Source organism: Poecilia formosa, unplaced genomic scaffold (genome assembly GCF_000485575.1).
Source record: "Poecilia formosa unplaced genomic scaffold, Poecilia_formosa-5.1.2 Scaffold37, whole genome shotgun sequence".
Classification (NCBI taxonomy): domain Eukaryota; kingdom Metazoa; phylum Chordata; class Actinopteri; order Cyprinodontiformes; family Poeciliidae; genus Poecilia; species Poecilia formosa.
In genome coordinates this window covers 75,025-90,144 of record NW_006799976.1, presented here as the reverse complement: position 1 = coordinate 90,144, position 15,120 = coordinate 75,025, and the positions used below count along the sequence as shown (strand labels likewise).

The 15,120-nt window shown below is 40.0% G+C and overlaps 2 protein-coding genes across 2 annotated transcripts; both read right to left on the bottom strand.

Annotated features, from left to right (window-relative positions):
* Window positions 1-2,699: 2,699 nt before the first annotated feature.
* On the bottom strand, window positions 2,700-7,446 carry LOC103137019 (cytochrome P450 2J6-like). The gene is made up of 9 exons (XM_007550528.2): window positions 7,093-7,446; window positions 5,781-5,946; window positions 5,546-5,698; window positions 5,315-5,475; window positions 5,014-5,190; window positions 4,782-4,920; window positions 3,672-3,859; window positions 3,433-3,574; window positions 2,700-2,911 (listed from the first exon to the last, which is right to left on the bottom strand). The coding sequence occupies exons 1-9, from the start codon at window positions 7,282-7,284 to the stop codon at window positions 2,736-2,738; spliced, it is 1,494 nt and encodes a 497-aa protein (XP_007550590.1). The 5' UTR covers window positions 7,285-7,446; the 3' UTR covers window positions 2,700-2,735.
* Window positions 7,447-9,221: 1,775 nt separating this feature from the next.
* Window positions 9,222-14,837, bottom strand: LOC103137020 (cytochrome P450 2J2-like). Its single transcript, XM_007550530.2, has 9 exons — window positions 14,457-14,837; window positions 12,405-12,567; window positions 12,009-12,158; window positions 11,771-11,931; window positions 11,514-11,690; window positions 10,790-10,931; window positions 10,513-10,700; window positions 10,280-10,421; window positions 9,222-9,519 (listed from the first exon to the last, which is right to left on the bottom strand). The coding sequence occupies exons 1-9, from the start codon at window positions 14,637-14,639 to the stop codon at window positions 9,344-9,346; spliced, it is 1,482 nt and encodes a 493-aa protein (XP_007550592.1). The 5' UTR covers window positions 14,640-14,837; the 3' UTR covers window positions 9,222-9,343.
* Between the last annotated feature and the right edge of the window lie 283 nt (window positions 14,838-15,120).

Below are 15,120 nucleotides of genomic sequence, written 5' to 3'. Positions count from 1 at the left end.
CATGAACAACATTTCTGATCTGATAATTAATTTTATTAAATGCCTTTTATTAAAGAATGAATTCTGATCAAAAACCTTTAGAATAACCGTCTCAGCCGTCTTTGTTAAAAGGTTTTCTTTTTATGACACATGTTGAGATTTGAGTTTTGTTGTTTCATCGGTGCATGTGCAGGCAGAGCAGCCGTTTTCAGATTCACTTCTTTGTCTTTGCCAGTAATCTGGGTGATTAATTGAGTCGTCAGGCTTTTGACTACAACTTTAACTTTCACGTAACAAGCGGATTATTATTTATCAGAGCTCTCATGAACCCTCTGAGCCCATAGACTGTTTGGTCTATAGAGCGTTTGTAGCCTGTTGCGTTGTGGTTTTATTGTCCTTATTAATTATTGCAATTTAATTGTTTGCATGAACTTAACTAAGGTTGATCAAGGTTTTTGGTAACACTTTATTTGAAGGGGGTTGAATAAGACTGTCATGACACCGTCATAAACATAACATAACACCTGCCATGCACATGAATAAGCCTTCATGAATATTTATGACTGTTGTCATAAAGTGTCATTCGGTAAATTATGACACTTTTAATACAAAGTTGACATTATTCAAAATGTCTTTGTTATGACAACTTGACATTAACCAAGAAATCATTACTGATATAAATTTGTTATAAAAGTATTACTGATTGCACTTTAAAAATTAGGTAACTTTATGTTATTAAAGGTAAAGTTTAAACAGTAATGATTTACTGGTTAATGTCAAGTTGTCATAACAAAGACATTTTGAACAATGTCAACTTTGTATTAAAAGTGTCATAATTTACCGAATGACGCTTTATGACAACAGTCATAAATATTCATGAAGGCTTATTGATGTCCCTGACAGGTGTTATGTTATGTTTATGACGGTGTCATGACAGCCTTATTCAACCCCCTTCAAATAAAGTGTTACCAGGTTTTTTATTTCAAGCCACTTGATGAATTGTAAATGTTCCCTGAAAGGAGCAGTTGTTGGAAACTGCTGAGAACTGATGGCTTCAAATAAAGGATCCAAGTTTCTCTGTTGCCAAAGCAAACCCAGCAGGGAATACTAACTGCAGTCTTTATAAATAGGAAAATCTTCCCTGTGATAGAATATATTAGTCCTAATGCAAACAGCCAGGGTAGCCTTTGTGTTCAGTGGTTTCATATCAGCTCTAAGCTCTGAAAACATTTTAGGTTGAGAGGGATAAAACTGAATAGCAGGAAGCTCAGGCAGGACAAGGCATGTTTGTTTAAACGGCTCTACACACACATGAATTCAGTGTTTCCCCGAAGCAAGGAACCAAAAAAAGGGAAGCTGCATTATATAACTTTTTATAAAAAATATATGTTTTTACATATTTGTTAGAACTGTCAATGTGTTGTGACAGTATGGTATATGAGAGATCATCTGTGAGAAAAAAAAAAAATTCTTCGGCTTTCTCCCAGTGCTATCTAGAAACAACCAATCAGAGGCAGGAGGCAGGTTTTAGCGCCGTCAATCATGTGGCTGCTCATCCTCCCTCCCCCTTGCTCTGTGCTATGCTGTAGCTAGCACAGCCTATTTACAATTAAAAATGACACAGTTTATCTGTCTCATAGCGAACTGTCACAATGCTCAGTCTAGTTAGCATAGCTACCAATGACAGCAGATAAACGGTTTTTCTGTAATTATAAGTTGTTTCTTTGCCATTAGCACATTAGCATAAGATTTATTGACAGCATTAAGACTCCCCTGGTTCTGATTGGTTGTTTTTGGTCGGAACGGCACGTTACTTCAGCCAGTAATATTCAGTCAGGGAGGAGGTGGAGGAGATTGATCTTTTCACAGTTTATCTGTCTCAAAGCAAACTGTCACAACATGGTGACAACTTTAACAAATATGGAGAAAACATTTTTTTTAATTAAAGTTATATACTGCTGCTTGATTAAAGTGCAACTACAAAGCATCTAGACTGCTTCATGTGTATTTTGCACATTGCATATGACAGCTGTTGGTGGTGAGAGATGTTTCAGTAAGCTAAAGCTAATAATAATAATAATAATAATAATAATAATAATAATAATAATAATAATAATAAAAAATTGGCAACCTATTTACATATAGTATGTGGACTGTTGCATTTAAGGTTCACTGGCAGTGAATATTGTGCTAGTATCAGTATTGGACCAAAGAAAGCAAGGCAGTCACAAACCTTTCATTTTTGTGATTCTTAGCCCCCATAATGATAAAACACACTTCCTTTATTTATTATTTTTCAAATTCAAATAAAAATTCACATCACACCAAGGAGTTTACCAATCTTTAAAAAACTAACAATATTTACAATTAAAAATGGCAAACGTTTCATCTTTCTGTATCTTTCAATGCAGCGGTAAGCATCAAATTATATGTTTACAAGTCTTTACTTCACAATTTGATAAGTTGCCATATTTTGTAGTCAACAGGAGTATTTCAATGTCTTGTGAATTGTTTTTTGTCTGCCATCTGGGATTTCTTGCTCCTGAACTCCCAGTAGGAGTCAGCAGGTCACAGTATGTTGTATTGTTTGCTAATAGCTTATATTGTTACATGAAACCATCACCCAGATTATAACGTAGAGATGCATGCAATCAGAATCTTGCTGAACAAGAAGCACTGCTAAGACTATTAAGAGCTTTTTCTACATTGTTTCTACATTATTCTTCTCTGGAGATCAAACGGTAATGGCGGATCTGTCAGCGAGCCTCAGCAGACACTTTGAAGGGGTGAGGTACGCGCGTCGCTCCCGTGATTCCTTCAGTGCTCAGCTCGACTCCGTCAGGAACAGAGAAAGTGAACTTCTGCAGCAAGGCGACCAAAAACAGGAACAGCTCCATCTTAGCGAGGCCTTCACCAAGACACACACGTTTCCCTGCACAACGAACACAAAAAAACATAACTATATATATTCTTGACTGTTATGTGGTCCCCGGGGAAATTTATTTTTTCAAAGCCAGTTTCTGACATCTTGCCAACTACCCAGATCTTATAGCACTTGTCAACTATGCTAACAAGTGGAGTTGTAAGTGCTTTCTCCTTTGAAATTGAGGAACTGGACTTAGATTAATTAGCTTTAATCTATAGCTGGGAATGGGCTGCAGGATCTCTGTAAAGACAGGGTTACTGCTTCCTGTGTCTTGCTAAGTGAGGATCTTTCAATCACCTCTGACCTAAACCCTTTTTGTAAGACCATACTTGCACTAGCAAAAAGTGAGGTTATTTGAGTTTGGTTGATTGTTTTTGATCTGTTGTTAATGCAACATCTTGTTTAGAAGGCCTTTTTATTTCCCTTTAAATAGTGCCACTTGTAGTAGTTCTCACATTTTGTGGTGATGCCAGTAATTCTGCTGGGAAAGTTTGGAAACTCTTGACTCAGAAACGTGTGTGCTGTACCTGCAGAGAACGGGAGGAATGCTTCTCTCTTCACAAACTTCCCATTGCCATCCAGGAAGTGTCCGGGGTTGAAGGTGTCTGGAGTTTCCCATTCAGATTTGTCAAACAGTACAGATGTCAGCATGGGCATCACAGATGTTCCCTAAAAACATCAAAATTCACTAAATAGAATGAAGCAAAACTAGAAACAACACTTTTACCCAAATGCTTATCGCTTATTAGTTGCTCGGTAAATTTACCTTTGGTATGAAGTAACCACCCAGAGTTGTATCCTTGGCAGCGACCCTGAATCCATTCAGAGGAACAATGTTTCCCATCCTCTGGATCTCATGGATCACAGCATCAGTGTACGGCAGGTTCTGTCTGTCAGCCATTGAGGGTTGGCGACTCTGTCCGATCACCCTGTCAATCTCTGCCTGGACTTTCTCTGTAACAACAAAGTCAGTTTTTGCTTAGGTCTCTCTCAGCCATGTATGATTCAGCATACATGCAGCTGTCTTTCTGTCAAATCCCCCCGGTGGTCTCGTCATGGCTCCACCTGCTCCTGCCTCAGTAACAAACATTGATCCTATTTTGCATCAGAGTTGGTCTCTGATGTACTCTCCTTGAACTCTGTGTCACTCATACCTCAGCTTACTCCTGTCTGTCTGTCCTTCATGTATTCAGTTAGTTTAAAATGAGCAACAGTATAAGTAAAAAACAAACAAACAAAAAAAAAACAATGTAACAGTATGTAAGAAATGGGTTTTTACTACGGGTGCACAGATTAATTGGAGCCGATTTCCTTCATTTTGGGAGGTCGGTGATCTGGTGATCCACAGATCTTATCTAACTTGGTAAAGGTCTAAGAATCAACCATTGTCCTCTTTTACTCTCTGGTGAGAAAGGTTTGACTGACAGACCAGCCCTCAAAGTCATGTCTGCACGTTTACAATTAACAATAGTGGCCCCACTGCTGCCAACTCAATGACTTTCTTACTATATTGATATCAAAATTGGTATCGGCCAAAATCAGAATCAGCAGGTTAAACTTTTTAAAAGATCGTAGATCGGCGATCGACCAGAAAACTGCAATCGGTGCACCTCTAGTTTTTACATTAGGTGAGCAAAATGAATCCATGGCAACCACAGGTCAGTGCCCTATCCAAACCCAAACTTTTCTTTATTACAGTTGTTCAGGAATATTTATGAAACTGACATCCGTGCCATATGACCTGGAGCTTTGTGCTCAAGGTAACACTTTATTGTTGTGTGTCAACAAGTGAATCGGGGCATTTTTACAATATGAAAAAACATGCAAGCTTTAAGCAGAGCTGTAATCACTTTAGAGAGCCGAGTCTTCCACCAACCTTGGATGTCGGGGTTTTTAATCAGGAAAATCAAAGCCCACTGCAGCGTGGTGGCTGTTGTTTCTGTTCCTGCCAGGAAGAGGTCAAGAGAGCAGAAAGTCAGGTTGCTCTCGGTGAAGCCCAGGTTGGAGTCTTTTTGCTGCACAGAAACGCACAAAAGACAAATTGCTTAATGATAGCAGAGTGAAATGGGATGTGTTTGAGAGCGAAATAACTCTGATTGGTGACATACGTTCTCTATCTCAATGAGAAAAGAGTCAATGTAGTCTCTAGGATTGTTGTGGTCCAAGTCCTTCTTGTGCTCTTGTATTTCCTCGCGAAGGAAATCTTGTATGGCGTTGTAAATCCTGAAGATTTTGTTGTGACGACCTGGCAAATATTTCATCACGCTGGGGAATGCCCGATAGAGCTGTTTGAAGACAAGATAAAATGACGACAATAAAGACAAATATCAGAAATCCTCTTTTACAATAAACCTCTCACATCGCGGTATGTGACACAGAGTGGTTCTCCATCGGGGTTATTGAACTTACTTCGCCCCAAATGCTCCCCTCCAGCCAAATCACCTCAGACATGTACTTCAGCATCGTCTGAAACCTGTGGTCAGTGTAGTCGTATCTTTTCCCCATGACAAGCTGGCAGATGATGTTGGACACAGCGTTGTTGAAGAGGCCAGCTGGGCTGAAAAGTTTACCTGACGAAGAGAAAGACCCGGTTGAAGAAAGAGAAAACGTGTGCTGTATTTCACAGTGAATGTAACCCACCTTTTTCACTCTTTATTTCCTCCTGCAGGTGTCGGATCTCCTCACAGATGCTGAGCTCCAGCATGTTCTTCCCCAGACCGAAGTTACGTAACGTAGACAAAGCAAAACGTCGCTGTCTCTTCCATTTTTCGCCGTTGCTCAAGAATAGACCAGCTAGAAATAAGCATGCAGGCATGACAATGTTAAAGCCTCATATTACCCATGTCTGTCCAACGAAACCAAAATATTTTCACACCTGAGGGCTCGGTGTAAAACCTGTCGGCGACTGCATCGTACGGCCGGTCCACAAAGTTCTCAGCTTGCGTCACAATGGCCTCTTTCACCATCTTATATCCGCTCACAATCACCAACGTATCCCAGCCCAGGCGGACTCTGAGGACGCTGCCATAGAGGTCGGCCAGCTGCGGCGAACGTAACAGGTTAATCTGTACGGCGTCTTCCAGACACCCAAACAGTTACTGACTTCATTCTTTCCATTTTTTTTTATATGTGGGCGTAAAGGACATTTTATGGGTACCAGTAACAACAAAAGAGCCCCAAAATCATTGCAGTTACCTCCACTATGTTTGCCAGATGTGACAAGATACAGTTTACAAAGGGATTCCACTTTTGTCTTGTCTGTCTACAATTTTTTTTCTCCAAACTCTTGGATGTTAAGATATTTTGCGATAAATGTAAGTCCGTTTTCCTCTTCTGAAAAATTTCTCTAGATGCTGTTTTTGTGTCTTAACAGAGGAAACTGCGGCCTGCAGTATTTTAGTTGTTGATCTGGGTCCTTATGTGGTTTCATGGATAAATTAGAGGTTCACCTTAGGAGAAAATTTAGTGGACTGTCACTATTGATGTATCTTTCCAAAAAAAAAAGAGAGAGAAAAGAAAAGTGGTTAATTACAGTTAATTAACGAAGGGGTAAGTTCATTATTCCTCTGAGATATTATCTTAGAGGAAGATAAGCACAGATTTCATCTGTGATGATTCAATCACAGATGAAATCATCACTTAACCACATTTTTATGTATGCAAGTTACCTTTTTCCTTAAATTTAATCATTTGGAAAATTTAAATGTGGCAAATTGACAAACAGCAAAATATGTAAAAACATTTTTTGCCACAATGTATATTTACTGTGAATTAAAAAAAAAGAAATTTGACAAATTGCAACACCTATTTACTTGGTTCTGCATCTACCCAGTCCTTCCTTAGTTAATATTTAACTCCTGTCATTCTTTTGCCAGCCCCGTCTCCCAGCCTCCCTAAAGCTTAATTCAACTACTGACATTCTTTAATATATTATTTGATTTTGGTCATCCGCCCTAGAAATGGGGGCGGTTCTCATCGGAGCAGCCTTTTGAAAATGTTGTAAAAAGAACATTTACAAACTTTAATATTTCACAGCAGAATTTATCATCAGTAGAAATGTTTGAATCCCACAAAAAAAAGAGAGAAAGTTGTTTTCAGGGCACCTGAAAACAGCTTTTTAATTCACATTTAACAATGAATTTAGCCAAATAAAGCTATAACTTTAGGCTCTTAATGCAAAGCGATACCTTGGTGAAATAAATGTGTGGGTGCTTGCTGTCCAAAGTCAAGATATTTCCCACGAAGGGAAGAGCTCTTGGTCCTGGAGGAAAGTTTGATGGTTTCCTGTTTTTCAAGTAATCAGCTATCAGAAGAAATGATAAAAGAAACAAAAAAAGCCCCTTCAGGTCAAAGCTCATCAAAAAATCATAAAGCCACATGGTTAAAGCGCGCAAAAAACGGGCTGCAGCAGAAAAAAAGAAAATGCTTATCTCAACAGTCTTCTTGTTTTTGTGATGCCTGTTTACAGTCAAAGTCTGCAGCGTCGGCCGCCTGGCAGGCAACTGAAAATCACAGCACACCTTAGGCTGTGCAAAGGGGAAAGTGGTGCAAATGTTGCAGACCGCACCTGCATGCCCTTTGACAAGCCTAACCTTTGTAATCCAGGGAAGATAAAACCTTCTTTTATCTATCCCTGTTAAGAGTTCAGACAATGTGATAATGGATATTAAATATGATGGACACAAACATAAAACAGGGTCTCTGTGTCCCGACTAGCTCAGAGTCCGAATTACTTGTCTGTATTTAGTAAGAATGACAGTTTTGGAAGGCTTCCTGTTGGCATCTCCCCTAATTCATCAGCCAGTTTGTGCACTCTTGAATCCTCCAGCTTTGCTACCGATTGTGATAAAACTAAATCAGAGATTAGATGTTCCCAAGTAAGCAGAGCCAGGCCCAACGACACAAAGTGCACCAGTGGCAAAAGGCACCCAGGAGATTTAATGTGCAGGAGTTTCAACAAGCTGGAACTTAAGAAAACTGGAGGAATGTCAGATGTGTGCCTGCAAAAATCATACACTGCGTTTTATTTGACAGGTCGACACTAAATTCTCCAAAATTGTGAAGAGAATAGAAAAATACATAACAGCTCAATCTGACTGAGCTTGAACTATTTTACCAACAAAAATCTGCTGAGAATCAGATCTTTAGGTGTCCAGTAGTAATAAAGACCTAATCTGAAAGGCTTGGTGCTGGGATTAAAGCCAAAGGTGATCGGCTCAAAGGTGATCGGCTCAAAGGGACTGGAATTGGACACGACTACTTTGTTATTTTAACTAAGCTGAAGCTAAACGTTTGGCGGTTTCACGGTCAAACCAGACAGACATGAGTTGTGCTTTACGGGGCTGTTATGTGGAGCTTAACTAAATACTGTGCAGAAAAAGCTCCCAGCCTCTAACACAAATATTCAGCAAAATCACTGAATTTATCAAATGTCATAAGAGAAACTGACTGTTATTTTTTTCCAGCAGAGTTCACTTCTTCTCTGCTTTGTTCTTTGAGCTGAACTGCTGTCACTTATCGGTAATGCAAAAAATGTCTGACAAATGAATCACCATTTCAAAGACTACAAATGTTCATATTATAAACACTTTATTACATTCTAAGAATGAAAAGTTTATCTTTTGCCATCATGCAACATTTTCCCTTCTCTCTTTGGTTCGATGTTAAGCTGTTATGAAATCGTCTTGAAATGAGATGAACATAAAACATCGCACACAAATTACAATCTAAATACTTCAACCATCCTCTCTCTCAATAGTTTACTTTTTATTTTTTTACATTCACCAAATTACTATTAGAGTGATCAACAGATTGTGCTTACGTTGCTCCAGAACACAGAACGCGTATCGTGATTAAATTGCTTTGCAGACAGCTGAACATTGCTCTCATGTGGCAGCAAAGCTGAGTCATTTAAAGATACAGAACCAACTTCACAGATCTGCTTGTGCAGCATGACTAAGACATGCGTTTCATTTACAAGAAGAATATATTTATCACAGACTAACACAGATTGGTGATGTACCAGGGCGATGCATCGTAAAACTCTCTGGCTCCACACAGATAAAGAAATCACATGTTACTAAGGTTAAAATAGCAACTAGAGTTTTGATCCACGTATTTTTGTGGTTTTTCTATTTTTCTATTTCTATTTAATTTGTGGTAGTTTAGTTTGTTAAACTACCAAACTACATTTGGTAGTTTAACATTTTAAACTACCAAATGTTATCATATTTAGTCAAATTCAGTAATTTGACTGAATTTGACTGAAATTATAAGGAAAACCTTATAATTTCAGTAATTTCAGTAATTTCAGTAATTTCAGTTTTTTTTTTATTGGCTTACATCATCAGACAATTATGATTAGAATACATCATCAGACCAATGAAAACATTTTTAATACAGCGCTGTTGTCCCAATGAGAAGTATGCGAAACCCATGTTAGCGTGGCACAGCCAGGAATCTGAACTCCTCGGGGGAATAAGTGAAGCCCATCACGCCCTCCAGCTTAGGCATTTCTCCTGGAACCGGGGAAAAGGTGAAGTGCTGCAGCAAAACTGAGAAGAAGACGAAGAGCTCCATTTTGGCCAGGTGTTCCCCCAAACACATGCGTTTACCTGCGTTGAGAAATGGGACGTGCTTGATCAGCATATGCTATAGCATATTGTACATGTGCATTTATTTTTGATGAGCTTAAAGGCGACGTCGGTGTGTCTTTTGCTTTTCTTAGGTAGGTGGCGATTGGATCTGGGACTGACCCACGTAGAACTCAAAAAAATCTGCGGGATTCCAAAATTATTAATTGGTGACGATGTTCCCCTCCATTTTATGCATTTACAAAACAGGAACGTGCTAAAAATATATTTCATTTGTAAAAGAAGCATTTAAGTACCTACTTGACTGTTTAACCCATCAGTATTCAGATTTTGTTTCATTTGTGATGAGAGTTTTCACATAAAAACATTTCTTTGAAACTTCAAACTTGACTCTTCTGTATCTGATTCGACCTCCAGTCCACTTTAAATAACAAATATAGACTGAATATATAAATTGTTAAACTGAAGTGGACAGCATGCAAGCTCAAAAACTGTGCTTTACCGCTTCTGTCATGATTTTAAAATGTTGCTCATCCTAAGTTAGTTCACAGGCCAGAAAAGAAAACAATTAAATAGCCTTTTTATCACTCAAATCAACAGCTAACTTCAGTGTTGTACTCTTCTATGGTTTGTGGAGCATACAGACAACCTCGCATTTCCAAGTTAAACATTTAATACTCAAATGTCCTCAATTAGGTTGGCAAAAAGAAGGAACTCTGCAGTGAATATTGCACAGAAACACAGAGGAGAGCAAGCTTTGAACAGAAACCTTGTAACCAACCTGCTGAAAATGGCAAGAAAGCATCTCTCTTGACAAACTTTCCCTCTGAATCCAAGAAGTGCTCGGGATTGAAGACATCTGGAGTCGCCCACTCGTTCTTATCAAACAGCACAGATGCCAGGATTGTCGTCATATATGTTCCCTGAACAACGAGACACGTTTCAGGCATCAGCGGCTACCCAACGATTTCGTCACATAAAATTTAGTTTTAACTGAGGTACGTGTTCTCCTACCTTAGGAATGAAGTATCCTCCCAGTGTTGTGTCTTTACTCGCCATTTTAGGAAATCCCATGGGAACGATGTTTCCCATCCGCTGGACCTCGTGGATGACGGCGTCGGTGTAGGGCAAGTTCGGCCTGTCGGCCACGGTGGGCTGACGAGACTGCCCGATCACTCTGTCTATCTCTGCTTGGACCTTCTCTGAGAAAAAAGGACGGAAGAGGAAGAAGGGCGTTGAAATCTAACACCGTTTTAGTTGGGATATTTCAGTTTTGTGACAACCCGCTGACCCTGTATCTCTGGGTAGTGCAACATGAACAGAAGGGCCCAGCGCAATGTGGTGGCAGTGGTTTCTGTTCCAGCCTCGATGAGGTCAAGAGTGCTAACCAGCAGCGTTTCAGTGTTGAAGCCAGCCTGGGGATCCTCTTTTTTCTAACAAGACATCAAAAAATATTGGAATTTAATCTCATTACAACAAGAGCTCTGCTAACATTTCTCACTTTAAACATAATTCACGCAGCTTGTGTGAAGTTTCTCTTGCCAGTGATCAATGTCCTGCAGTGGACTTTTTCCATGGTTGACCAGCTTCTAAGGGTTTGCTGACGAATCCGACTATCTCAAGACGCCAAAAATGAAGCATGGCTGACGGCTACCCAGCAGGGAACATTTGCATCACAGCTTCTTGTTACTGTTTCAGAAATATGGCAAACATGCAGCATGGATGGCTGCAGATAACAGACAGCTGTGTTTTTGTTTTTGACCGTCTCCATGGCTATTTTTTTGTTGAACCCAGCAGTTACTTTTCTGTTTTGATTTCTTGATGAACACCACCCATTTGGTGGTGTTCGTGGACTATTGGATCTGCTAAATTATGTTAATGAATATTACACCATTCATCTGTTCAATTGTTTATCTCTACTAGTCAAATGACCAATTATACGGCAGCAACTCAAAGCTTTTCAGTGTTTCGTCAAAACCGCACGACAGAAGTCTCATGTCGTATGAACTTTTCACCTTCTCCATCTCTGACAGGTAGACGTCGACATAATCCCGAGGATCATCTGGATTCCACTCCTCTCTGTGCTTCTCTATCTCTTTTTTCAAAAAGACCAGGATCTTCCTGTAGTTGGTATGCACGGTCTGGTGAGGCCCTGGCAGGTGCTGCATCAGTCCAGGGAAGGCGTCAAACAACTGAAGATGAAGGGACAGACTCTCAGATCAGCTGCAGACAAGCCAGGCAGAGTTTCTTTTCAGCGGGTAGAAAAGAATACCTGAGTCCGCAGGGAACCAGAAAGAATAACGGCTTCGTTGTCCAGCTCCAGGACTTCCCGAAAGCTTGGGTCCGAGTACTCAAATCGATGTCCAAAGACCACAGATGAGATTATGTTACTCACTGCGTTTGTTAGGATGTAGTGGGGGTTAAATGGCTTTCCTGGAAATATTGAGAAATCACATTTAAATGAGCGTAAATCGTAATTCTTTCACTGGTTTCCGTTAAAGTCTGCTTACCTTGCTCATCGTTGAAGGCTTCGCAAAGAAAGCTGGACTCCACTTCTATGTATTTTTCTAAAGATTTCTGTCCCTCTCCAAAGTAGCGAAGGTGAGCGTTGGCGAACTTCCTCTGTTTCTTCCACAAGTACCCGTTACTCAGAGCTATACCTGCGATAACGTTACATCAGAGTATTTTAAAATAGATTTTAAGAACAAATATTTTCAAATAAATGAACACTAAAGTGTAAAATAGGTTGTGTTGCTCTAGGTTAAACTGGTGACCTATTCAGCATCTCCCAATGTCTCTCACCCAAGATCTGCTAGGCGTAGGGACAAGCTTGCATGAAAACTGACCAAAGACAATGGAATTTTCAGCAGAGAATAATAAATTAATACACTTGTTTGGCTACTCACCAAGGCCCTTGAAGGTAACGTGAAAAAGGGGAACAATTGGCCGATCGACGAAGCTGTCCAGCTGGCTGACAAGAGCCTCTTTGACCATCTTGAGTCCAGAGACAAACACCAGCCTCGCACTGCCTTTTCTCACGCTGAACACAGGACCGTACTCCTTTGAAAGCTGCATTTAAAAAACAAATTCACATCGAGAAAAAAAATATAGTGATGATTTAGGAAAATATAGGCAGTTGTTTACCCACTTAAGTTTAGTTTAAATGTGAAACTCAGTTTTGGGAAACTTTTGGAATTACAACACGACTTTTGTGGTTATTCCATCCTATAAGTGAACACCATATTTCATAAATACATTCTTCCCTGGGGTTAAAAGCATGAAACTTGCTGTATAGTTCCACACACTCCTGTTCGGAGACGCGCACTGACATGTCCGTATACAGGTGCTGGTCATAAAATTAGAATATTGTGATAAAGTTCATTATTTTCCATAATGTCATGATAAAAATTAAATTGTCATATATTTTAGATTCATTGCACACCAACTGAAATATTTCAGGTCTTTTATTGTTTTAATTTTGATGATTTTGGCAAACAGCTCTTGAAAACCCAAAATCCCTGTCTCAAAAAATTAGAATATTATGAAAAGGTTCTCTGAACGAGCAATAAAAATAATCATCTGAATCAACAAAGTAACTCTAAACACCTGAAAAAGATTCCTGAGGCCTTTAAAAACTCCCAGCCTGGTTCATTACTCAAAACCGCAATCATGGGTAGGCTGCTGACCTGACTGCTGTCCAGAAGGCCATCACTGACATCCTCAAGCAAGAGGGTGAGAAACAGAAAGAAATTTCTGAACAAATCGGCTGTTTGCAGAGTGTTATATCAAGGCACCTCAGTGGGAAGTCAGTAGGAAGGAAAAAGTGTGGCAGAAAACGCTGCACAACGAGAAGAGGTGACCGGATCCTGAGGAAGATTGTGGAGAAGGGCCGATTCCAGACCTTGGGGGAAGCAGTGGACTGAGTCTGGAGTAGAAACATCCAGAGCCACTGTGCACAGGCGTGTGCAGGAAATGGGCTACAGGTGCCGCATTCCCCAGGTCAAAGGTCAAGCCACTTTTGAACCAGAAACAGCGGCAGAAGCGCCTGACCTGGGCTACAGAGAAGCAGCACTTTGGACCACTGTTGTTCAGTGGTCCAAAGTACTTTTTTCGGATGAAAGCAAACTTTGCATCTCATTCGGAAATCAAAGTGCCAGACTCTGGAGGAAGACTGGGGAGAAGGAAATGCCAAAATGCCAGAAGTCCAGTGTCAAGTACCCACAGTCAGTGATGGTCTGGGTGCCATGTCAGCTGCTGGTGTTGGTCCACTGGGTTTTATCAAGGGCAGGATCAATGCAGCAGCTATCAGAAGATTTTGGAGCACTTCATGCTTCCATCTGCTGAAAAGTTTTATGGAGATGAAAATTTAATTTGGTCTGGAATCGGCCCTTCTCCACAATCTTCCTCAGGGTCCGGTCACCTCTTCTCGTTGTGCAGCGTTTTCTGCCACACTTTTTCCTTCCTACTGACTTCCCACTGAGGTGCCTTGATATAACACTCTGCAAACAGCCGATTCGTTCAGAAATTTCTTTCCGTTTCTCACCCTCTTGCTTGAGGATGTCAGTGATGGCCTTCTGGACAGCAGTCAGGTCAGCAATCTGACCCATGATTGCGGTTTTGAGTAATGAACCAGGCTGGGAGTTTTTAAAGGCCTCAGGAATCTTTTTCAGGTGTTTAGAGTTACTTTGTTGATTCAGATGATTATTTTTATTGCTCGTTCAGAGAACCTTTCATAATATTCTAATTTTTTGAGACAGGGATTTTGGGTTTTCATGAGCTGTTTGCCAAAATCATCAAAATTTAAACAATAAAAGACCTGAAATATTTCAGTTGGTGTGCAATGAATCTAAAATATATGACAATTTAATTTTTATCATGACATTATGGAAAATAATGAACTTTATCACAATATTCTAATTTTATGACCAGCACCTGTATAAACAAGCATTCTCGTTCACCTTCTCCATTGTTTTGAAGTCCAACGGCGTTAAGATGTTTCCTACAAAAGGTGCAGCCCAGGGTCCCGGTGGAAAGTTGGGAGGCCTCCAGTTTTTCACAACATCAAATATCAGCAGGAATACAAACCCTAGCAGAAGCCAGCCGGTAAAGTCCATGCAATCAAAAAGAGCTTGGAAAATCATGGTGAAGAAAATTGTAAGAATGGCCCGGCTAAGATGAAAATTGAGCTTGTTCTTGCAGTTTGTTCTGTGCAGAGTGTGCTAAGACAGGAAGGCAGATGTCGAAGAAAAAGAAAAAAAAAAACCTGGCTCCAGTAGAGTTATGTAATACTGGTGGCCTCTCTGGACCCGTTAACAGGAATAAACACGCCCAGAGTTGATAATGTTCCAGACAACTGCAGACTGGAAGAATGCATAGTGCACCGGGGTCAGTAGGCAGTCCTAATAACTTAACCAGTTTTGGATGACATGTTTTATTATGCTCCATGGCAACTTTTATTTTTTATTTTTAGAGACTTTTCAAAGCCATCCATGTGTAAGAGCTCAACATTTTAGCACAATCATTAGCAGATATGACAATAGAGAAAATGGTTCATTCCGGTGCTGTCATACAAAGAAAAGAAGTCCAGGGTTTAAATTAGTGATGCTGACTTGCAGAAAGAAA